The 25,022-nt window shown below is 43.0% G+C and overlaps 1 protein-coding gene across 1 annotated transcript in view; it reads right to left on the reverse strand.

Annotated features, from left to right (window-relative positions):
- Positions 1–2,149: 2,149 nt before the first annotated feature.
- LOC128643703 (intersectin-1) overlaps positions 2,150–25,022 on the reverse strand; it is a gene marked incomplete at its 5' end in the record, with an annotated part of 30,487 nt that continues 7,614 nt past the window's right edge. The window contains 2 exons of the mRNA XM_053696533.1: positions 2,150–2,233; positions 2,454–2,593. Of these exons, the coding sequence (XP_053552508.1) occupies positions 2,150–2,233; positions 2,454–2,593 (224 nt within the window). The remainder of the gene's footprint in view (positions 2,234–2,453; positions 2,594–25,022) is intronic.

Genomic DNA, 25,022 nt, shown 5'->3' on the forward strand with positions numbered 1-25,022 from the left:
TCTCTAAGATCATTGGCATTGTGTTAACACACACCTAAATTGTGCACAGCTGTAAGGCGTCTGCCCGTGGTGAGGAAGCACTGTCAGTGCATTACATTAACCACTTACACATACAAAAATAATGCAATCATGAATCCATACAATGCAAAAACAAAAGAAAACACTCCGCGCTATTAATATGTTAACCCCAGTTGAAAGATAGTTATCCACAGTTCATATGTATCAAAATTACTGCTAACAGTACAGTCACAATAGAACGAGATACAAGTGCTGTATTACCACTCAAATACCTCCGTTTCACAGTCACTAGTCTCTGGGGTGTGTATCCGACCCAATCCAATAGCTGTAACTGTGGATTTACGAAAGAGCAGCCAAGTTTTTCCGGCTGTAGGCTCCGTGAAGCTCTATTCTGTTGTCGGCGTCCTCGCCTGGCGTGTTCCTCTATTGCGCCTAATGATGACGTCACAGTCTTGCTATGTGCAGCACAATCCTATGCAGCTCTATAGATGTGGAGATCTTAGGCACTCCACCAGAAACGACAGTATCATGGAAGAAAGAACAAAGAGCGCATCCGGATTCAAGTGAGTTTATTCAACAACAGTAATACTGACACACAAATAGGATAACACTTACAAGATTCCAGATAAAATAGGCATATAGATAATTCGATGCTGACCGGACCACTCTCCACAAGCCCTCCAAGTGGTAGCTGGGCCCCCACAGCAAACGACTTAATACAGGTAAATTCACAGTTTCACCTATACGGTGTATATATTAACCTCAACGCGTTTCCCCCGTTTAACGAACAGGCTTTTTCAAGAGGACAGGTGAGTTTAACCTGTGTTGTTAATCTATATAAAGTTTAAATTAGCCAATCAGTATTTTCCTCATGTTAAAGGATAGCACACCCCTTCCTGTGTGACATCCAGATTTAACCATTTGGCTTCTGATCAATACATTGAAAAATACATAAAATTGCAAGATAAAAAATTCCTTAAAAACATACACATAAAATAATTATTAATTCATCATATTAAAAAGTTGATGTATATAAAAAACTTAAAATCATGTGAACAATGTTAAAAATAATTAACTATAACCAGATATCCATTAATCTATGCATGGAATAAAATAATGAACCATATTTATATAAAACAAGCATTAGATTATTTACTAAAAACTCTTATTTGTATATAACTGAGTACAGATTTTTAATTTAAGTATACTAGCATCCTACTTAATACAATTGCACAGAGATATTAAATGTACACCAAGTATTGTTCTCACATATGTGCTGCCACATCTATATCAATGTTCCCCATTGGGGATGAACATTGATATAGATGTGGCAGCACATATGTGAGAACAATACTTGGTGTACATTTAATATCTCTGTGCAATTGTATTAAGTAGGATGCTAGTATACTTAAATTAAAAATCTGTACTCAGTTATATACAAATAAGAGTTTTTAGTAAATAATCTAATGCTTGTTTTATATAAATATGGTTCATTATTTTATTCCATGCATAGATTAATGGATATCTGGTTATAGTTAATTATTTTTAACATTGTTCACATGATTTTAAGTTTTTTATATACATCAACTTTTTAATATGATGAATTAATAATTATTTTATGTGTATGTTTTTAAGGAATTTTTTATCTTGCAATTTTATGTATTTTTCAATGTATTGATCAGAAGCCAAATGGTTAAATCTGGATGTCACACAGGAAGGGGTGTGCTATCCTTTAACATGAGGAAAATACTGATTGGCTAATTTAAACTTTATATAGATTAACAACACAGGTTAAACTCACCTGTCCTCTTGAAAAAGCCCGTTCGTTAAACGGGGGAAACGCGTTGAGGTTAATATATACACCGTATAGGTGAAACTGTGAATTTACCTGTATTAAGTCGTTTGCTGTGGGGGCCCAGCTACCACTTGGAGGGCTTGTGGAGAGTGGTCCGGTCAGCATCGAATTATCTATATGCCTATTTTATCTGGAATCTTGTAAGTGTTATCCTATTTGTGTGTCAGTATTACTGTTGTTGAATAAACTCACTTGAATCCGGATGCGCTCTTTGTTCTTTCTTCCATGAATCCATACAATACCACATTCTGCTCCATCACACCACTATTCCAACATTCAGCATCTTAACTGTTTATAATGCTCATAAACAGTGGGTAACTTTCCATATATTCTGCATTTACCCTTCTTCAGCTTTATACCCTAGAGTTACCATACAAAATAAAAATAGATTAAATGTAGACTACTGTGCTCAAGGCAGCAGACAGCAATATATTGCTATTTAAAGGAAAATACACAAGGATAACTAATCTACAACTACAATAAACCCAATAAAATAAACTCTGAAAATGTGTGGGGCAATTTTACAAAAGCAACAACATTAAGGAAATAAAATGAAACCATATGAAAAATAAAATATTACCTTTAATTGGTTATTAAATACGTCAATCTCTTGAAGCTTAGCCCTGGTTTCTTTTTCTACATCATCTAGCTGATCTCTGAGCTGCTGGCGGACAATTTCTTTTGCTTCCAATGCTCTCTTTAGTGTTAGAAGTGAATCTCCTGAAATAAAAGTTTGGACTTAGAAATACCAAAATCTTTTTTTGCAGTACATATTAGAACACTTAAAGGGGCCGTAAAGTAAAAATTAAAACAATCATGATTCAGAATGCAATTTTAAAAAAACTTTCCAATTTACCTCTTATCAAATTTTGTTAGCTTTCTTGGAATCTTTATGTTAAACAGTAAACCTAGGTAGACTCAGAAGCAGCAAGGACTACTGAGAGCAAGCTGTATACATTACATTTGGTGAGCCAATGACAAAAAGCATATACGTGCATGGCCTGTGGTGACATAGCTTAGAGAGTTCATTCCTGGAAAATTATTAGGCCTTTTAATGTAAGAAATCCCTTCCCCCCCCAGATACACCTTTGTCTCAGGCTAGGCAATTGGCCTAGTTTAAGGATACTTCCATATAGCCTTTGACTGGCATACGATAGGCCATAAAATTGGAAAACCAAACTAGTTTCCTCTTCTCTTCACCCTTCTTCTGATGGCTAATTTTGTTCAGAGAGAGAAAACACATATTAGAGAATTTGGCTATGTATTCTACCTTCGTTTTCTGGGATAAAGTCTCTGATCATTTTATTGTTAGCAGTGTTGCACAAATTGGAGTTGAGGTAGCTAGAGTTGCCTTGTATATTCACAGGTTAATATACATATATATTTTACAACATATGTATTGGTTCCTATTAAAACTCTTTGCAAAACTTATGGACTATCCTGCTAGTATTTAAAGTGAATGTAAATTTTGATGCTAAAGTGCCTGGTTTTTAAGAATTCGATGAAAAAACAGAATTTATGATTACCTGATAAATTTCTTTCTCTTGCGGTGTATCCAGTCCACGGATTCATCCTTACTTGTGGGATATTCTCATTCCCTACAGGAAGTGGCAAAGAGAGCACACAGCAAAGCTGTCCATATAGCTCCTCCTCTGGCTCCGCCCCCCAGTCATTCGACCGACGGTTAGGAGAAAAAACAAAATTTATGCTTACCTGATAAATTCCTTTCTCCTGTAGTGTAGTCAGTCCACGGGTCATCCATTACTTATGGGATTATAACTCCTCCCTAACAGGAAGTGCAAGAGAATCACCCAAGCAGAGCTGCTATATAGCTCCTCCCCTCTACGTCATACCCAGTCATTCGACCGAAACCAAACGAGAAAGGAGAAACTATAGGGTGCAGTGGTGACTGGAGTTTAATTTAAAATTTAGACCTGCCATAAAAAACAGGGCGGGCCGTGGACTGACTACACTACAGGAGAAAGGAATTTATCAGGTAAGCATAAATTTTGTTTTCTCCTGTTAAGTGTAGTCAGTCCACGGGTCATCCATTACTTATGGGATACCAATACCAAAGCTAAAAGTACACGGATGACGGGAGGGACAGGCAGGAACTTTACACGGAAGGAACCACTGCCTGAAGAACCTTTCTCCCAAAAACAGCCTCCGAAGAAGCAAAAGTGTCAAATTTGTAAAATTTGGAAAAAGTGTGAAGTGAAGACCAAGTTGCAGCCTTGCAAATCTGTTCAACAGAGGCCTCATTCTTAAAGGCCCAAGTGGAAGCCACAGCTCTAGTAGAATGAGCTGTAATTCTTTCAGGAGGCTGCTGTCCAGCAGTCTCATAGGCTAAACGTATTATGCTACGAAGCCAGAAAGAGAGAGAGGTAGCAGAAGCTTTTTGACCTCTCCTCTGTCCAGAATAAACGACAAACAGGGAAGAAGTTTGGCGAAAATCTTTAGTTGCCTGTAAATAAAATTTCAGGGCACTGACTACGTCCAGATTGTGCAGAAGTCGTTCCTTCTTTGAAGAAGGGTTAGGGCACAATGATGGAACAACAATCTCTTGATTGAAATTCCTGTTAGTGACTACCTTAGGTAAGAACCCAGGTTTAGTACGCAGAACTACCTTGTCTGAATGAAAAATCAGATAAGGAGAATCACAATGTAAGGCCGATAACTCAGAGACTCTTCGAGCCGAGGAAATAGCCATTAAAAACAGAACTTTCCAAGATAACAGCTTGATATCAATGGAATGAAGGGGTTCAAACGGAACACCCTGTAAAACGTTAAGAACTAAGTTTAAGCTCCACGGCGGAGCAACAGTCTTAAACACAGGCTTAATCCTGGCCAAAGCCTGACAAAAAGCCTGAACGTCTGGAACTTCTGACAGACGTTTGTGCAAAAGGATGGACAGAGCTGAGATCTGTCCCTTTAAAGAACTAGCAGATAAACCCTTTTCTAAACCTTCTTGTAGAAAAGACAATATCCTAGGAATCCTAACCTTACTCCATGAGTAACTCTTGGATTCGCACCAATGCAAATATTTACGCCATATTTTATGGTAAATTTTCCTGGTAACAGGTTTCCTCACCTGTATTAAGGTATCAATTACTGACTCCGAAAATCCACGCTTTGATAAAATCAAGCGTTCAATCTCCATGCAGTCAGCCTCAGAGAAATTAGATTTTGATGTTTGAAAGGACCCTGAATCAGAAGGTCCTGTCTCAGAGGCAGAGACCAAGGTGGACAGGATGACATGTCCACTAGATCTGCATACCAGGTCCTGCGTGGCCACGCAGGCGCTATTAGAATCACCGATGCTCTCTCCTGTTTGATCCTGGCAATCAATCGAGGAAGCATCGGGAAGGGTGGAAACACATAAGCCATGTTGAAGGCCCAAGGTGCTGTCAGAGCATCTATCAGAACCGCTCCCGGGTCCCTGGACCTGGACCCGTAACAAGGAAGCTTGGCGTTCTGGCGAGACGCCATGAGATCCAGATCTGGTTTGCCCCAACGCCGAAGTATTTGGGCAAAGACCTCCGGATGAAGTTCCCAGTGAATTATCTTTGAGACTTCCATCATCACTAGGGAACTCCTTGTCCCTCCCTGATGGTTGATGTAAGCCACAGTCGTGATGTTGTCCGACTGAAACCTGATGAACCTCAGAGTTGCTAACTGAGGCCAAGCCAGAAGGGCATTGAAAACTGCTCTTAATTCCAGAATGTTTATGGGAAGGAGACTCTCCTCCTGAGTCCATGATCCCTGAGTCTTCAGGGAATTCCAGACAGCGCCCCAACCTAGCAGGCTGGCATCTGTTGTTACAATCGTCCAATCTGGTCTGCTGAAGGGCATCCCCTTGGACAGATGTGGCCGGGAGAGCCACCATAGAAGAGAATTTCTGGTCTCTTGATCCAGATTCAGCATAGGGGACAAATCTGAGTAATCCCCATTCCACTGACTTAGCATGCACAATTGCAGTGGTCTGAGATGCAGGCGTGCAAAGGGAACTATGTCCATTGCCGCTACCATTAAGCCGATTACCTCCATGCATTGAGCCACTGACGGGTGTGGAATGGAATGAAGGACACGGCAAGCATTTAGGAGTTTTGTTAACCTGTCCTCTGTCAGGTAAATTTTCATTTCTACAGAATCTATAAGAGTCCCTAAGAAGGGAACTCTTGTGAGTGGCAATAGAGAACTCTTTTCTTCGTTCACCTTCCACCCATGTGACCTTAGAAATGCCAGTACTAACTCTGTATGAGACTTGGCAGCTTGGAAACTTGACGCTTGTATCAGAATGTCGTCTAGGTACGGAGCTACCGATATTCCTCGCGGTCTTAGTACCGCCAGAAGAGAACCCAGAACCTTTGTAAAGATTCTTGGAGCAGTAGCTAACCCGAAGGGAAGAGCTACAAACTGGTAATGCCTGTCTAGGAAGGCAAACCTTAAGTACCGGTAATGATCTTTGTGAATCGGTATGTCAGCGTAATGTCAGCGATAATTTCTTTCAAACCGGGCCCGAATAATGTCTGCCCTTTGAAAGGTATGTTAAGCAATTTAGATTTAGAAGTCACATCGGCTGACCAGGATTTAAGCCACAGCGCTCTGCGCGCCTGAATGGCGAATCCGGAGTTCTTAGCCGTAAGCTTAGTTAAGTGTACTACGGCATCAGAAATAAATGAATTAGCTAGCTTAAGGACTCTAAGCTTGTCTATAATTTCATCCAATGGAACTGAACTAATGGTCTCTTCTAGAGACTCAAACCAGAATGCCGCCGCAGCCGTGACAGGCGCAATGCATGCAAGGGGTTGTAATATAAAACCTTGTTGAGTAAACATTTTCTTAAGGTAACCCTCTAATTTCTTATCCATTGGATCTGAAAAAGCACAGCTATCCTCCACCGGGACAGTGGTGCGCTTAGCCAGAGTAGAAACTGCTCCCTCCACCTTAGGGACCGTCTGCCATAAGTCCCGTGTGGTGGCGTCTATTGGAAACATTTTTCTAAATATAGGAGGGGGGGAAAAGGGTACACCGGGCCTATCCCACTCCTTGGTAATAATCTCTGTAAGCCTCTTAGGTATAGGAAAAACGTCAGTACACACCGGTACCGCATAGTATCTATCCAGCCTACATAATTTCTCTGGGATTGCAACCGTGTTACAATCATTCAGAGCCGCTAATACCTCCCCTAATAATACACGGAGGTTCTCAAGCTTAAATTTAAAATTTGAAATGTCTGAGTCCAGTTTATTTGGATCAGATCCGTCACCCACAGAATGAAGCTCTCCGTCTTCATGTTCTGCCAATTGTGACGCAGTATCAGACATGGCTCTAACATTATCAGCGTACTCTGTTCTCACCCCAGAGTGGTCGCGTTTACCCCTAAGTTCTGGCAATTTAGATAAAACTTCAGTCATAACATTAGCCATGTCTTACAAAGTGATTTGTAAGGGCCGCCCTGATGTACTTGGCGCCACAATATCACGCACCTCCTGAGCGGGAGATGCAGGTACTGACACGTGAGGAGAGTTAGTCGGCATAACTTCCCCCTCGTTGTCTGGTGAAATTTTCTTGACATGTACAGATTGGCTTTTACTTAAAGTAGCATCAATGCAATTAGTACACAAATTTCTATTGGGCTCCACATTGGCCTTTGAACATATTGCACAAAGAGATTCCTCTGTGTCAGACATGTTTAAACAAACTAGCAATTAGACTAGCAAGCTTGGAAAATACTTTCCAAATAAATTTACAAGCAATATAAAAAACGTTACTGTGCCTTTAAGAAGCACACAAAACTGTCACAGTTGAAATAACAATGAACCGGATTAGTTATAGCAACCAAATTTTCACAGTAAATGCATTAAGTTAGCAAAGGATTGCACCCACTAGCAAATGGATGATTAACCCCTTAATACCAAAAAACGGATAACAATTAAAAATATAAACGTTTTATCACAGTCAAAGCACAGTTTCACAGGTCTGCTGTGAGTGATTACCTCCCTCAAAACTAGTTTTGGAGACCCCTGAGCTCTGTAGAGACGTCCTGGATCATGCAGGGAGAAAAAGGAAGACTGAATTTCTACTGCGCAATAAAGCGCCAAAATAGGCCCCTCCCACTCATAATACAACAGTGGGGAAGCTCAGTAAACTGATTTTATTCATAACAAACGACAGCCATGTGGAAAAATAATGCCCATAAAATTTTTCACCAAGTACCTCAGAGAAAAAACGATTAACATGCCAGTAAACGTTTTAAATATAAAATTATGAAATGTTATTAAAAAGCCTGCTGCTAGTCGCTTTCACTGCAGAATAGGCTATAAGTTATATGTATACAGTATTTTCTTAGTGAAGTGCCATTCCCCAGAAATACTTCAGTGTAAACATACATACATATCAGCCTGATACCAGTTGCTACTACTGCATTTAAGGCTGCACTTACATTACATCGGTATTAGCAGTATTTTCTCAGTCAATTCCATTCCTTAGAAAATAATATACTGCAACATACCTCCTTGCAGGTGAACCCTGCCCGCTGTCCCCTGTTCTGAAGTTACCTCGCTCCTCAGAATGGCCGAGAACAGCAAATGGATCTTAGTTACGTCCGCTAAGATCATACACAAACTCAGGTAGATTCTTCTTCTAATGCTGCCTGAGAAAAAACAACACACTGCGGTGCTGTTTAAAATAACAAACTTTTGATTGAAGAAATAAAACTAAGTTTAACAACCACAGTCCTCTCACACGTCCTATCTATTAGTTAGGTGCAAGAGAATGACTGGGTATGACGTAGAGGGGAGGAGCTATATAGCAGCTCTGCTTGGGTGATCCTCTTGCACTTCCTGTTAGGGAGGAGTTATAATCCCATAAGTAATGGATGACCCGTGGACTGACTACACTTAACAGGAGAAAGGAGAAACCATAGGGTGCAGTGGTGACTGTAGTTTAAACAAGAAATTTTAACCTAACTTAATTGCCAGGGCGGGCCGTGGACTGGATACACCGCAAGAGAAAGTAATTTATCAGGTAAGCATAAATTCTGTTTTCACTTGCAAGGTGTATCCAGTCCACGGATTCATCCTTACTTGTGGGATACCAATACCAAAGCTTTAGGACACGGATGAAGGGAGGGAACAAGACAGGTAACCTAAACGGAAGGCACCACTGCTTGCAAAACCTTTCTCCCAAAAATAGCCTCCGAAGAAGCAAAAGTATCGAATTTGTAAAATTTGGCAAAAGTATGCAGTGAAGACCAAGTCACTGCCTTACAAATCTGTTCAACAGAAGCCTCATTCTTGAAGGCCCAAGTGGAAGCCACAGCTCTGGTGGAATGAGCTGTAATTCGTTCAGGAGGCTGCTGCCCAGCAGTCTCATAAGCCAATCGGATGATGCTTTTTAACCAGAAGGAAAGAGAGGTAGCCGTCGCTTTTTGACCTCTCCTCTTACCAGAATAGACAACAAACAAAGATGATGTTTGTCTGAAATCCTTAGTTGCTTGTAAATAGAATTTCAAAGCACGAACCACATCAAGATTGTGTAAAAGCCGTTCCTTCTTAGAAGCTGGATTAGGACACAGAGAAGGAACAATGATTTCCTGGTTAATGTTCTTATTAGAAACAACTTTAGGAAGAAAACCAGGTTTGGTACGCAAAACTACCTTATCTGCATGGAACACCAGATAGGGTGAATTACACTGCAAAGCAGACAATTCTGAAACTCTTCGAGCAGAAGATATAGCTACCAAAAACAAAACTTTCCAAGATAATAACTTAATATCTATGTAAGGGTTCAAACGGAACCCCTTGAAGAACTGAAAGAACTAAATTTAGACTCCATGGAGGAGTCCCAGGTTTATAGACAGGCTTGATTCTGACTAACGCCTCTGCAAACGCTTGAACATCTGGTACTTCTGCCAGACGCTTGTGTAAAAGGATAGACAGAGTGGATATCTGCCCCTTTAAGGAACTAGCTGATAAACCTTTCTCCAATCCTTCTTGGAGAAAAGACAATATCCTTGGAATCCTAATCTTACTCCACGAGTAACCCTTGGATTCACACCAACAAAGATATTTCCGCCATATCTTATGGTAAATTTTCCTGGTGACAGGTTTTCTAGCTTGGATCAGAGTATCTATGACTGATTCAGAGAACCCACGCTTGGATAGAATTAAGCGTTCAACCTCCAAGCAGTCAGCTGCAGAGAAACTAGATTTGGATGCTTGAATGGACCCTGTATTAGAAGATCCTGCCTCATTGGCAGTGTCCATGGTGGGACAGATGACATGTCCACTAGGTCTGCATACAAAGTCCTGCGTGGCCACGCAGGCACTATCAGAATTACCGAGGCCTTCTCCTGTTTGATTCTGGCTACCAGCCGAGGGAGAAGGGGAAACGGTGGAAAGACATAGACCAGATTGAAGGACCAAGGCGCTACTAGAGCATCTATCAATGCCGCCTTGGGGTCCCTGGACCTGGAACCGTAAAGAGGAAGTTTGGTGTTCTGACGGGACGCCATCAGATCCAATTCTGGAATGCCCCAAAGCTGAGTCAGCTGAGCAAATACCTCCGGGTGGAGTTCCCACTCCCCCGGGTGAAAAGTCTGACGACTTAGGAAATCCGCTTCCCAGTTGTCTACTCCTAGGATGTGAATTGCAGATAGATGGCAAGAGTGATCCTCCGCCCATCTGATTATCTTGGTTACTTCCTTAATCGCTAAGGAACTCTTTGTTCCTCCCTGATGATTTATGTATGCTACAGTCGTGATGTTGTCCGACTGAAATCTGATGAACTTGGCCGCCACTAGCGGAGGCCATGCCTGGAGCGTGTTGAATATCGCTCTCAGTTCCAAAATGTTTATTGGGAGAAGAGACTCTTCCCGAGACCATAGGCCCTGAGCTTTCAGGGAGCCCCAGACCGCGCCCCAGCCTAACAGACTGGCGTCGGTCGTTACAATGATCCACTCCGGTCTGCGGAAGCACATTCCCTGCGACAGGTGATCCTGAGACAACCACCAGAGAAGAGAATCTCTGGTTTTCTGGTCCAGTTGGATTTGAGGAGACAAATCTGCATAATCTCCATTCCACTGTTTGAGCATGCACAATTGCAGTGGCATGAGATGAATTTGAGCAAAAGGTACTACGTCCATTGCTGCTACCATTAATCCGATTACCTCCATGCACTGAGCTACAGATGGCCGAGGAATGGAATGAAGAGCTCGGCAAGTACTTAGAAGCTTTAACCTTCTGACCTCCGTCAGAAATATTTTCATTTCTACCGAGTCTATTAATGTTCCCAGGAAGGGAACCCTTGTGAGCGGGGACAGAGAACTTTTTTCGGTGTTCACCTTCCGCCCGCGAGACCTTAGAAAGGCCAGAACACTATCCGTATGAGCCTTGGCTCTGGGAAAAGACGACGCCTGTATTAAGATGTCGTCCAGATAGGGTGCTACTGCAATGCCCCGCGGTCTTAGTACCGCTAGAAGGGACCCTAGCACCTTTGTGAAAATTCTGGGAGCGGTGGCCAACCTGAAGGGAAGGGCCACAAACTGGTAATGCTTGTCCAGAAAAGCGAACCTTAGGAACTGATGGTGATCTTTGTGGATAGGAATATGAAGGTACGCATCCTTTAGATCCACGGTTGTCATATATTGACCTTCCTGGATCATCGGTAAGATTGTCCGAATGGTCTCCATCTTGAAGGATGGAACTCTGAGGAATTTGTTTAGAATTTTTAGATCCAGGATTGGCCTGAAAGTTCCTTCCTTTTTGGGAACCACAAACAGGTTTGAGTAAAAACCCAGTCCTTGTTCTGTAGTTGGAACTGGATAAATCACTCCCATCTTGAGTAGATCTTCTACACAGCGTAAGAACGCCTCTTTCTTTGTCTGGTCTGTAGACAGACGAGAAATGTGGAACCTTCCCCTTGGAGGAGAGTCCTTGAATTCTAGAAGATATCCCTGAGCAACTATCTCTAATGCCCAGGGATCGGGAACATCTCTTGCCCAGGCCTGAGCAAAGAGAGAGAGTCTGCACCCTACCAGATCCGGTCCCGGATCGGGGGCTACCCCTTCATGCTGTCTTAGTAGCAGCTGCAGGCTTCTTGGCCTGTTTACCCTTATTCCAGCCCTGCAAAGGCTTCCAGGTTGCCTTGGGCTGTGAAGTGTTACCCTCTTGCTTTGCAGTAGCAAAGGCTGAAGTAGGACTGTTCCTGAAGTTGCGAAAGGAACGAAAATTAGCCTTGTTTTTAGCCTTAAAAGGCCTATCTTGCGGGAGGGCATGGCCCTTTCCCCCAGTGATATCCGAAATAATCTCTTTCAACTCGGGCCCGAAAAGTGTCTTTCCCTTGAAAGGAATATTCAGTAATTTTGTTTTAGACGACACGTCGGCCGACCATGATTTAAGCCAAAGCACTCTGCGCGCCATGATGGCAAAACCAGAATTTTTCGCCGCTAACTTAGCTAATTGCAAAGCGGCATCTGTGATAAAAGAATTAGCCAGCTTTAGAGCCTTAATTCTATCCATAATTTTGTCATATGAGGTCTCCGTCTGGAGCAACTCCTCGAGCTCCTCAAACCTGAAAGCCGCTGCAGTAGTTACAGGAATAATGCAGGCAATAGGTTGGAGAAGGAAACCTTGTTGAACAAATATTTTCTTTAGTAAACCTTCTAATTTTTTATCCATAGGATCTGTAAAAGCACAACTGTCTTCAATTGGTATGGTTGTGCGCTTGGCTAGTGTTGAAACTGCCCCCTCTACCTTAGGGACCGTCTGCCACGCGTCCCGCCTGGGATCAGTTATGGGGAACATTTTCTTAAAGATAGGTGGGGGAACAAAAGGTACACCTGGTCTTTCCCACTCCCTAGCAACAATATCCGCTACCCTCTTAGGGATTGGAAACGCATCAGTGTATACAGGGACTTCTAGATATTTGTCCATTTTACACAATTTCTCTGGGACCACCATAGGGTCACAATCATCCAGAGTTGATAAGACCTCCCTAAGTAGTACGCGGAGGTGTTCCAATTTAAATTTAAATGCTAGTGAATCTGATTCTGCCCGCTAAGAAACTTTTCCTGAGTCAGAAATTTCTCCCTCAGACATAACATCCCTCGCCCCTACTTCAGAGTGTTGTGAGGGTACATCAGATAAGCCTCCCAAAGCTTCCGACTGCTCCTCATCTGTTCTCAAAACACAGCTATCGCGCTTTTTAGGGAAAACTGGCAGCTTGGATAGAAAGGCCGCAAGGGAATTATCCATGACTGCCGCCAGTTGTTGCAGTGTAATAGGTGCTAATGCACTAGAGGTACTAGGTATCGCTTGAGCAGGCGTAACTGGTGATGACACATGGGGAGAGGAAGGCGGACTATCCTCATTACCTTCAGTCAAAGAATCATCTAGGGCTATATTTTTAAGTGACACAATATGATCTTTAAAGTGTATAGACACATTAGTGCACTTGGGACACATTTTGAGTGGGGGTTCCACCATGGCTTCTGAACACATAGAGCAAGGCTTTTCCTTAGTGTCAGACATGTTTAACAGATTGGTATTATACACAAGCAGGCTTGGAAAAACACTTTATGTAATAAAAAATACAATTTGCAATAAATGTTACTGTGCCTTTAAGATAATAAAAGCGCACACAATTTTACAAAACGGTGAAAAATGAACCAAATCTCTTGAAATTTTTACAGTATGTGCCTAATGCTTCGATATGATTGCACAGCAAACAACCGGTTAATAAACTACAGCACCTTGCCACAGCAGCCTGCTGTGGCCCTACCTTCCCTTAAGGATTGAATTTGAGAAAAGCAAGCCTCCTGAAGTCCTCAAGCAGTCTCTGGACCCATGTGAAGCAGCATGCAGGGAAATCTTGTCAGAATAAACTGCGCAACTGAGGCGCAAAATTAGGCCCCTCCCAATCCACTCCGGAGCTGTGGGGCCTACAGAACCCAATTTAGGTGACTAAAAATAATGCCATGTGGAATAAAACCCCAATAAACACATCAAAAGTGCTTAAAGGTGTCCATAAAGAGTATTTTTCTAAACAAAATAATCGATTGCCCTGCTAAAGTGATAACCAGTCTATTGAGCCCACTTAAATAAGCCTCTAGTTCTATACTAAGTTTCAGAACATGGCTTACCCTTCCCACATGGGGAATCTTGTCAGTCTTCTAGCATTATCTTGTCTTGACTAGAAAAAATATGACTGAAACATACCTCAAAGCAGTTAAGCCTGCAAACTGTTCCCCCCAACTGAAGTTTTCTGGTACTCCTCAGTCCTGTGTGGGAACAGCAATGGATTTTAGTTACAACATGCTAAAATCATTTTCCTCTCAGCAGAATTCTTCATCATATTTCTGCCAGAGAGTAAATAGCACAAACCGGTACTATTTAAAAATAACAAACTTTTGATTGAAGATATAAAAACTACAAATCTTACACCACATTCACTTTACCCTCCCGTGGAGATGCTACTTGTTAGAGCGGCAAAGAGAATGACTGGGGGGCGGAGCCAGAGGGGGAGCTATATGGACAGCTTTGCTGTGTGCTCTCTTTGCCACTTCCTGTAGGGAATGAAAAACACAATTTATGCTTACCTGATAAATTTATTTCTCTTGTGGTGTATCCAGTCCACGGATCATCCATTACTTGTGGGATATTCTCATTCCCAACAGGAAGTTGCAAGAGGACACCCACAGCAGAGCTGTAATATAGCTCCTCCCCTAACTGTCATAGCCAGTCATTCGACCGAAAACAAGCCGAGAAAGGAGGAACCATAGGGTGCAGTGGTTACTGTAGTTTAAATTAAAAAATTACCTGCCTTAAAATGACAGGGCGGGCCGTGGACTGGATACACCACAAGATAAATAAATTTATCAGGTAAGCATAAATTGTGTTTTCTCTTGTAAGGTGTATCCAGTCCACGGATCATCCATTACTTGTGGGATACCAATACCAAAGCTAAAGTACACGGATGAAGGGAGGGACAAGGCAGGAACTTAAATGGAAGGAACCACTGCCCGTAAAACCTTTCTCCCAAATATAGCCTCCGAAGAAGCAAAAGTATCAAATTTGTAAAATTTTTAAAAAATATGAAGCGAAGACCAAGTCGTCGCCTTGCAAATCTGATCAAAAGAAGCCTCATTTTTAAAGGCCCAAGTGGAAGCCACAGCTCTAGTGGAATGAGCTGTAATCCTTTCAGGAGGTTGCTGTCCAGCAGTCTCATAGGCTAAGCAGATTAAGCGTCTTAGTCAAAAAGAAAAAGAGGTTGCCAAAGCCTTTTGACCTCTCCTCTGTCCAGAGTAGACAACAAACAAAGCAGATGTTTGACGAAAATCTTTAGTAGCTTGTAAGTAAAACTTTAAAGCACGGACCACGTCCAAATTGTGTAACACAAGGATGGAACAACAATCTCTTGATTGACATTCTTGTTAGATACCACCTTAGGTAAGAACCCAGGTTTGGTACGCAGGACTACCTTATCAGTATGAAAAATCAGATAAGGAGAATCACATTGTAAGGCAGATAGCTCAGAGACTCTACGAGCCGAGGAAATAGCTACCAAAAAAAGAACTTTCCAAGATAAAAGCTTGATATCTATGGAATGAAGAGGTTCAAACGGAACTACTTGAAGAACCTTAAAAAACAGAATTTATGTTTACCTGATAAATTACTTTCTCCAACGGTGTGTCCGGTCCACGGCGTCATCCTTACTTGTGGGATATTCTCTTCCCCAACAGGAAATGGCAAAGAGCCCAGCAAAGCTGGTCACATGATCCCTCCTAGGCTCCGCCTTCCCCAGTCATTCGACCGACGTAAAGGAGGAATATTTGCATAGGAGAAACCATATGATACCGTGGTGACTGTAGTTAAAGAAAATAAATTATCAGACCTGATTAAAAAACCAGGGCGGGCCGTGGACCGGACACACCGTTGGAGAAAGTAATTTATCAGGTAAACATAAATTCTGTTTTCTCCAACATAGGTGTGTCCGGTCCACGGCGTCATCCTTACTTGTGGGAACCAATACCAAAGCTTTAGGACACGGATGAAGGGAGGGAGCAAATCGGGTCACCTAAATGGAAGGCACCACGGCTTGCAAAACCTTTCTCCCAAAAATAGCCTCAGAAGAAGCAAAAGTATCAAACTTGTAAAATTTAGTAAAAGTGTGCAGTGAAGACCAAGTCGCTGCCTTACATATCTGATCAACAGAAGCCTCGTTCTTGAAGGGCCATGTGGAAGCCACAGCCCTAGTGGAATGAGCTGTGATTCTGTCAGGAGGCTGCCGTCCGGCAGTCTCGTAAGCCAATCTGATGATGCTTTTAATCCAAAAAGAGAGAGAGGTAGAAGTTGCTTTTTGACCTCTCCTTTTACCAGAATAAACAACAAACAAGGAAGATGTTTGTCTAAAATCCTTTGTAGCATCTAAATAGAATTTTAGAGCACGAACAACATCCAAATTGTGCAACAGACGTTCCTTCTTTGAAACTGGATTCGGACACAAAGAAGGCACGACTATCTCCTGGTTAATGTTTTTGTTAGAAACAACTTTCGGAAGAAAACCAGGTTTAGTACGTAAAACCACCTTATCTGCATGGAACACCAGATAAGGAGGAGAACACTGCAGAGCAGATAATTCTGAAACTCTTCTAGCAGAAGAAATTGCAACCAAAAACAAAACTTTCCAAGATAATAACTTAATATCAACGGAATGTAAGGGTTCAAACGGAACCCCCTGAAGAACTGAAAGAACTAAATTGAGACTCCAAGGAGGAGTCAAAGGTTTGTAAACAGGCTTGATTCTAACCAGAGCCTGAACAAAGGCTTGAACATCTGGCACAGCTGCCAGCTTTTTGTGAAGTAACACAGACAAGGCAGAAATCTGTCCCTTCAAGGAACTTGCAGATAATCCTTTCTCCAAACCTTCTTGAAGAAAGGATAGAATCTTAGGAATTTTTACCTTGTCCCAAGGGAATCCTTTAGATTCACACCAACAGATATATTTTTTCCATAGTTTGTGGTAAATTTTTCTAGTTACAGGCTTTCTGGCCTGAACAAGAGTATCAATGACAGAATCTGAGAATCCTCGCTTTGATAAGATCAAGCGTTCAATCTCCAAGCAGTCAGTTGGAGTGAGACCAGATTCGGATGTTCGAACGGACCTTGAACAGGAAGGTCTCGTCTCAAAGGTAGCTTCCATGGTGGAGCCGATGACATATTCACCAGGTCTGCATACCAAGTCCTGCGTGGCCACGCAGGAGCTATCAAGATCACCGATGCCCTCTCCTGCTTGATCCTGGCTACCAGCCTGGGGATGAGAGGAAACGGCGGGAATACATAAGCTAGTTTGAAGGTCCAAGGTGCTACTAGTGCATCTACTAGAGTCGCCTTGGGATCCCTGGATCTGGACCCGTAGCAAGGAACCTTGAAGTTCTGACGAGAGGCCATCAGATCCATGTCTGGAATGCCCCACAGATGAGTAATTTGGGCAAAGATTTCCGGATGGAGTTCCCACTCCCCCGGATGAAATGTCTGACGACTCAGAAAATCCGCTTCCCAATTTTCCACTCCTGGGATGTGGATTGCAGACAAGTGGCAGGAGTGAGTCTCCGCCCATTGAATGATTTTGGTCACTTCTTCCATCGCCAGGGAACTCCTTGTTCCCCCCTGATGGTTGATGTACGCAACAGTTGTCATGTTGTCTGATTGAAACCGTATGAACTTGGCCTTTGCTAGCTGAGGCCAAGCCTTGAGAGCATTGAATATCGCTCTCAGTTCCAGAATATTTATCGGTAAAAGAGATTCTTCCCGAGACCAAAGACCCTGAGCTTTCAGGGGTCCCCAGACCGCGCCCCAGCCCACCAGACTGGCGTCGGTCGTGACAATGACCCACTCTGGTCTGCGGAAGCTCATCCCCTGTGACAGGTTGTCCAGGGACAGCCACCAACGGAGTGAATCTCTGGTCCTCTGATTTACTTGTATCGTCGGAGACAAGTCTGTATAGTCCCCATTCCACTGACTGAGCATGCACAGTTGTAATGGTCTTAGATGAATGCGCGCAAAAGGAACTATGTCCATTGCCGCTACCATCAAACCTATTACTTCCATGCACTGCGCTATGGAAGGAAGAGGAACAGAATGAAGTATTTCACAAGAGTTCAGAAGTTTTGTTTTTCTGGCCTCTGTCAGAAAAATCCTCATTTCTAAGGAGTCTATTATTGTTCCCAAGAAGGGAACCCTTGTTGACGGAGATAGAGAACTCTTTTCTACGTTCACTTTCCATCCGTGAGATCTGAGAAAGGCCAGGACAATGTCCGTGTGAGCCTTTGCTTGAGGAAGGGACGACGCTTGAATCAGAATGTCGTCCAAGTAAGGTACTACTGCAATGCCCCTTGGTCTTAGCACCGCTAGAAGGGACCCTAGTACCTTTGTGAAAATCCTTGGAGCAGTGGCTAATCCGAACGGAAGTGCCACAAACTGGTAATGCTTGTCCAGGAATGCGAACCTTAGGAACCGATGATGTTCCTTGTGGATAGGAATATGTAGATACGCATCCTTTAAATCCACCGTGGTCATGAATTGACCTTCCTGGATGGAAGGAAGAATTGTTCGAATGGTTTCCATTTTGAACGATGGAACCTTGAGAAACTTGTTTAGGATCTTGAGATCTAAGATTGGTCTGAACGTTCCCTCTTTTTTGGGAACTACGAACAGATTGGAGTAGAACCCCATCCCTTGTTCTCCTAATGGAACAGGATGAATCACTCCCATTTTTAACAGGTCTTCTACACAATGCAAGAATGCCTGTTTTTTTATGTGGTCTGAAGACAATTGAGACCTGTGGAACCTCCCCCTTGGGGGAAGCCCCTTGAATTCCAGAAGATAACCTTGGGAGACTATTTCTAGCGCCCAAGGATCCAGAACATCTCTTGCCCAAGCCTGAGCGAAGAGAGAGAGTCTGCCCCCCACCAGATCCGGTCCCGGATCGGGGGCCAACATCTCATGCTGTCAGTGGCAGGTTTCTTGGCCTGCTTTCCTTTGTTCCAGCCTTGCATTGGTCTCCAGGCTGGTTTGGCTTGAGAAGTATTACCCTCCTGCTTAGAGGACGTAGCACTTGGGGCTGGTCCGTTTCTGCGAAAGGGATGAAAATTAGGTTTATTTTTGGCCTTGAAAGACCTATCCTGAGGAAGGGCGTGGCCCTTGCCCCCAGTGATATCAGAGATAATCTCTTTCAAGTCAGGGCCAAACAGCGTTTTCCCCTTGAAAGGAATGTTAAGCAATTTGTTCTTGGAAGACGCATCCGCTGACCAAGATTTTAACCAAAGCGGTCTGCGCGCCACAATAGCAAACCCAGAATTTTTCGCCGCTAACCTAGCCAATTGCAAAGTGGCGTCTAGGGTGAAAGAATTAGCCAATTTGAGAGCACGAATTCTGTCCATAATCTCCTCATAAGAAGAAGAATTATTATTGATCGCCTTTTCTAGCTTATCGAACCAGAAACACGCGGCTGTAGTGACAGGGACAATGCATGAAATTGGTTGTAGAAGGTAACCTTGCTGAACAAACATCTTTTTAAGCAAACCTTCTAATTTTTTATCCATAGGATCTTTGAAAGCACAACTATCTTCTATGGGTATAGTGGTGCGTTTGTTTAGAGTAGAAACCGCCCCCTCGACCTTGGGGACTGTCTGCCATAAGTCCTTTCTGGGGTCGACCATAGGAAACAATTTTTTAAATATGGGGGGAGGGACGAAAGGTATACCGGGCCTTTCCCATTCTTTATTTACAATGTCCGCCACCCGCTTGGGTATAGGAAAAGCTTCGGGGGGCCCCGGGACCTCTAGGAACTTGTCCATTTTACATAGTTTCTCTGGAATGACCAAATTCTCACAATCATCCAGAGTGGATAACACCTCCTTAAGCAGAGCGCGGAGATGTTCCAACTTAAATTTAAATGTAATCACATCAGGTTCAGCTTGTTGAGAAATTTTCCCTGAATCTGAAATTTCTCCCTCAGACAAAACCTCCCTGGCCCCCTCAGACTGGTGTAGGGGCCCTTCAGAACCAATATCATCAGCGTCCTCATGCTCTTCAGTATTTTCTAAAACAGAGCAGTCGCGCTTTCGCTGATAAGTGGGCATTTTGGCTAAAATGTTTTTGATAGAATTATCCATTACAGCCGTTAATTGTTGCATAGTAAGGAGTATTGGCGCGCTAGATGTACTAGGGGCCTCCTGTGGGGGCAAGACTGGTGTAGACGAAGGAGGGGATGATGCAGTACCATGCTTACTCCCCTCACTTGAGGAATCATCTTGGGCATCATTTTCTCTAAATTTTGTGTCACATAAATCACATCTATTTAAATGAGAAGGAACCTTGGCTTCCCCACATTCAGAACACAGTCTATCTGGTAGTTCAGACATGTTAAACAGGCATAAACTTGATAACAAAGTACAAAAAACGTTTTAAAATAAAACCGTTACTGTCACTTTAAATTTTAAACTGAACACACTTTATTACTGCAATTACGAAAAAGTATGAAGGAATTGTTCAAAATTCACCAAAATTTCACCACAGTGTCTTAAAGCCTTAAAAGTATTGCACACCAAATTTGGAAGCTTTAACCCTTAAAATAACGGAACCGGAGCCGTTTTTATATTTAACCCCTTTACAGTCCCTGGTATCTGCTTTGCTGAGACCCAACCAAGCCCAAAGGGGAATACGATACCAAATGACGCCTTCAGAAAGTCTTTTCTATGTATCAGAGCTCCTCACACATGCATCTGCATGTCATGCTTCTCAAAAACAAGTGCGCAATACAGGCGCGAAAATGAGACTCTGCCTATGATTAGGGAAAGCCCCTAGAGAATAAGGTGTCCAATACAGTGCCTGCCGGTTATTTTACAAAATTCCCAAGATTAAAATAATTCCTCAAGGCTATGGAGTATAAAATATGTTTATATATAAATCGATTTAGCCCAGAAAATGTCTACAGTCTTAAAAAGCCCTTGTGAAGCCCTTTTTTTTTTTCTGTCTGTAATAAAAATGGCTTACCGGATCCCATAGGGAAAATGACAGCTTCCAGCATTACATCGTCTTGTTAGAATGTGTCATACCTCAAGCAGCAAAAGTCTGCTCACTGTTCCCCCAACTGAAGTTAATTCCTCTCAACAGTCCTGTGTGGAAACAGCCATCGATTTTAGTAACGGTTGCTAAAATCATTTTCCTCTTACAAACAGAAATCTTCATCTCTTTTCTGTTTCAGAGTAAATAGTACATACCAGCACTATTTTAAAATAACAAACTCTTGATTGAATAATAAAAACTACAGTTAAACACTAAAAAACTCTAAGCCATCTCCGTGGAGATGTTGCCTGTACAACGGCAAAGAGAATGAATGGGGAAGGCGGAGCCTAGGAGGGATCATGTGACCAGCTTTGCTGGGCTCTTTGCCATTTCCTGTTGGGGAAGAGAATATCCCACAAGTAAGGATGACGCCGTGGACCGGACACACCTATGTTGGAGAAACCAAGTTTAAGCTCCATGGTGGAGCAATAGGTTTAAACACAGGCTTGATTCTAACTAAAGCCTGACAAAATGCCTGAACGTCTGGAACATCTGCCAGACGCTTAACTAGCTGACAATCCTTTTTCCAAACCTTCTTGGAGAAAAGATAATATCCTAGCAATCCTGACCTTACTCCATGAGTAACCCTTGGATTCACACCAATAAAGATATCTACGCCATACCTTATGGTAAATTTTCCTGGTGACAGGCTTTCGTGCCTGTATTAAGGTATCAATAACTGACTCGGAGAAGCAACGCTTTGATAAAATCAAGCGTTCAATCTCCAGGCAGTCAGCCTCAGAGAAATTAGATTTGGATGGTTGAAAGGACCCTGAAGTAGAAGGTCCTGTTTCAGAGGCAGAGACCATGGTGGAAAGGATGACATGTCCACTAGATCTGCATACCAGGTCCTGTGTGGCCACGCAGGTGCTATCAGAATCACTGATGCTCTCTCCTGCTTGATCTTGGCAATCAGTCGAGGGAGCAGAGGAAACGGTGGAAACACTTAAGCCAGGTTGAAAGATCAGGGCGCTGCTAGAGCATCTATCAGTGTCGCCTTGGTATCCCTGGACCTGGATCCGTAACACGGAAGCTTGGCGTTCTGGCAAGACGCCATGAGATCCAGTTCTGGTTTGCCCCAACGATGAATCAGTTGTGCAAATGCCTCCGGATGGAGTTCCCACTCTCCCGGATGAAAAGTCTGACGACTTAGAAAATCCGCCTCCCAGTGCTCTACACCTGGGATATGGATAGCTGATAGGTGGCAAGAGTGAATCTCTGCCCAGCAAATTATTTTTTAAACTTCTAACATCTCTAGGGAACTTCTCGTTCCCCCTTGGTGGTTGATGTAAGCTACAGTCGTGATGTTGTCCGATTGAAATCTGATGTACCTCAGAGTTGCTAACTGAGGCCAAGCCTGAAGAGCCTTGAATATTGCTCTTAGTTCCAGAATATTTAATGGAAGGAGAGACTCCTCCTGAGTCCACGATCCCTGAGCCTTCAGGGAGTTCCAGACTGCACCCCAACCTAGAAGGCTGGCATCTGTCGTAACAATTGTCCAATCTGGCCTGCGAAAGGTCATACTTTTGGACAGATGGACCCGAGATAGCCACCAGAGAAGAGAATCCCTGGTCTCTTGGTCCAGATTCAGTTGAGGGGACAAATCTGTGTAATCCCCGCTCCACTGACTGAGCATGCATAGTTGCAGCGGTCTGAGATGTAAGCGTGCAAAAGGCACTATGTCCATTGCCGCTACCATTAAGCCGATTACTTCCATACACTGAACCACCGAAGGGCGCGGAATGGAATGAAGAACCCGGCAGGAATTTAGAAGCTTTGATAACCTGGACTCCGTCAGGTGAATTTTCATTTCTACAGAATCTATCAGAGTCCCTAGAAAGGAAACTCTTGTGAGTGGGGATAGAGAACTCTTTTCCTCGTTCACTTTCCACCCATGCGACCACAGAAATGCCATTACTACGTCCGTATGAGACTTGGCAATTTGGAAGTTTGACGCCTGTATCAGGATGTCGTCTAAATAAGGGGCTACTGCTATGCCCCGCGGCCTTAGGACCGCCATAAGTGACCCTAGAACCTTTGTAAAGATTCTTGGGGCTGTAGCTAATCCCAAGGGAAGAGCTACAACTGGTAATGCCTGTCTTAAAAGGCAAACTTGAGAAACCGATGATGATCTTTGTGTATTGGAATGTGAAGATAAGCATCCTTTAGATCCACTGTAGTCATATATTGACCCTCCTGGATCAGTGGTAGGATGGTACGAATAGTTTCTATCTTGAACGACGAAACTTTGAGGAATTTGTTTAAGATCTTTAGATCCAAAATTGGTCTGAAGGTTCCCTCTTTTCTGGGAACCACAAACAGATTTGAGTAAAAACCCTGTCCCTGTTCCTCCTTTGGAACTGGATGGATCACTCCCATAACTAGGAGGACTTGTACACAGTGTAAGAATGCCTCTCTCTTTATCTGGTGTGCAGATAATTGTGAAAGGTGAAATCTCCCTTTTGGGGGGGAAGCTTTGAAGTCCAGAAGATATCCCTGGGATATAATTTCCAACGCCCAGGGATCCTGAACATCTCTTGCCCACGCCTGGGTAAAGAGTGAAAGTCTGCCCCCTACTAGATCCGTTCCCGGATAAGGGGCCGTTCCTTCATGCTGTCTTAGAGGCAGCAGCAGGCTTTTTTACCTGCTTACCTTTTTTCCATGTCAGGTTTGGTCTCCAGACCGTCTTGGATTGAGCAAAAGTTCCCTCTTGTTTATTATTAGAGGAAGTTGATGCCGCACCTGCCTTGAAGTTTTGAAAGGCACGAAAATTAGACTGTTTGGCCCTAGATTTGGACCTGTCCTGAGGAAGGGCATGACCTTTTCCTCCAGTGATATCAGCAATAATCTCCTTCAACCAGGCCCGAATAGGGTCTGCCCCTTGAAGGGAATGTTAAGTAGCTTAGATTTTGAAGTCACGTCAGCTGACCATGATCTAAGCCATAGCGCTCTGCGCGCCTGTATAGCAAAACCAGAATTCGTCGAAAGCCGTTAGTTTAGTCAAATGAACAATGGCATCAGAATAAAAGAATTGGCTAGCTTAAGTGCTCTAAGTTTGCCAAGTATGTCATCCAATGGAGTCGCTACCTGTAAAGCCTCTTCCAGAGACTCAAACCAGTACGCCGCAGCAGCAGTGACAGGGGCAATGCATTCAAGGGGCTGTAGGATAAAACCTTGTTGAATAAATATTTTCTTAAGGTAACCTCTAATTTTTTATCCATTGGATCTAAAAAAAAAAAAAAGCACAACTGTCCTCGACAGGGATAGTAGTACGCTTTACTAGAGTAGAAACTGCTCCCTCCACCTTAGGGACTGTCTGCCATAAGTCCCATGTGGTGGCGTCTATTGGAAACATTTTTCTAAAAATAGGAGGGGAAGAGAACGGCACACCTGGTCTATCCCATTCCTTATTAATAATTTCTGTAAACCTTTATATTGCAATATCATAAGGGTATTACCCCTGGGAGTAAGCATGATACCAGTCGTTATTAAAACACTGTATTCAGGCTTAACTTACATTAATCCGGTATCAGCAGCATTTTCTAGTGTTTTCCATCTCTAGAAAAAATTATAACTGCACATACCTGATAGCAGAATAAACTGCACGCCATTCTCTCGCTGAAGTTACCTCATCTGTGTAATCCCCTCAGACATATGTGAGAATAGCAATGGATCTTAGTTACAACCTGCTAAGATCATAGAAACCTCAGGCAGATTCTTCTTCTATTTACTGCCTGAGATAAAATAGCACAACTCCGGTACTATTTAAAAATAACAAACTTTTGATTGAAGAAAATAAACTAGCTATATTTAACCACTCTCTCCTACAACGTCCTTGCTTGTTGAGAGTTGCAAGAGAATGACTGGCTATGACAGTTAGGGGAGGAGCTATATTACAGCTCTGCTGTGGGTGTCCTCTTGCAACTTCCTGTTGGGAATGAGAATATCCCACAAGTAATGGATGATCCGTGGACTGTATACACCTTACAAGAGAAATATCCCACAAGTAAGGATGAATC

The sequence above is a fragment of the Bombina bombina genome, unplaced genomic scaffold, assembly GCF_027579735.1.
Source record: "Bombina bombina isolate aBomBom1 unplaced genomic scaffold, aBomBom1.pri scaffold_1676, whole genome shotgun sequence".
NCBI classification, from domain to species: Eukaryota; Metazoa; Chordata; class Amphibia; order Anura; family Bombinatoridae; genus Bombina; species Bombina bombina.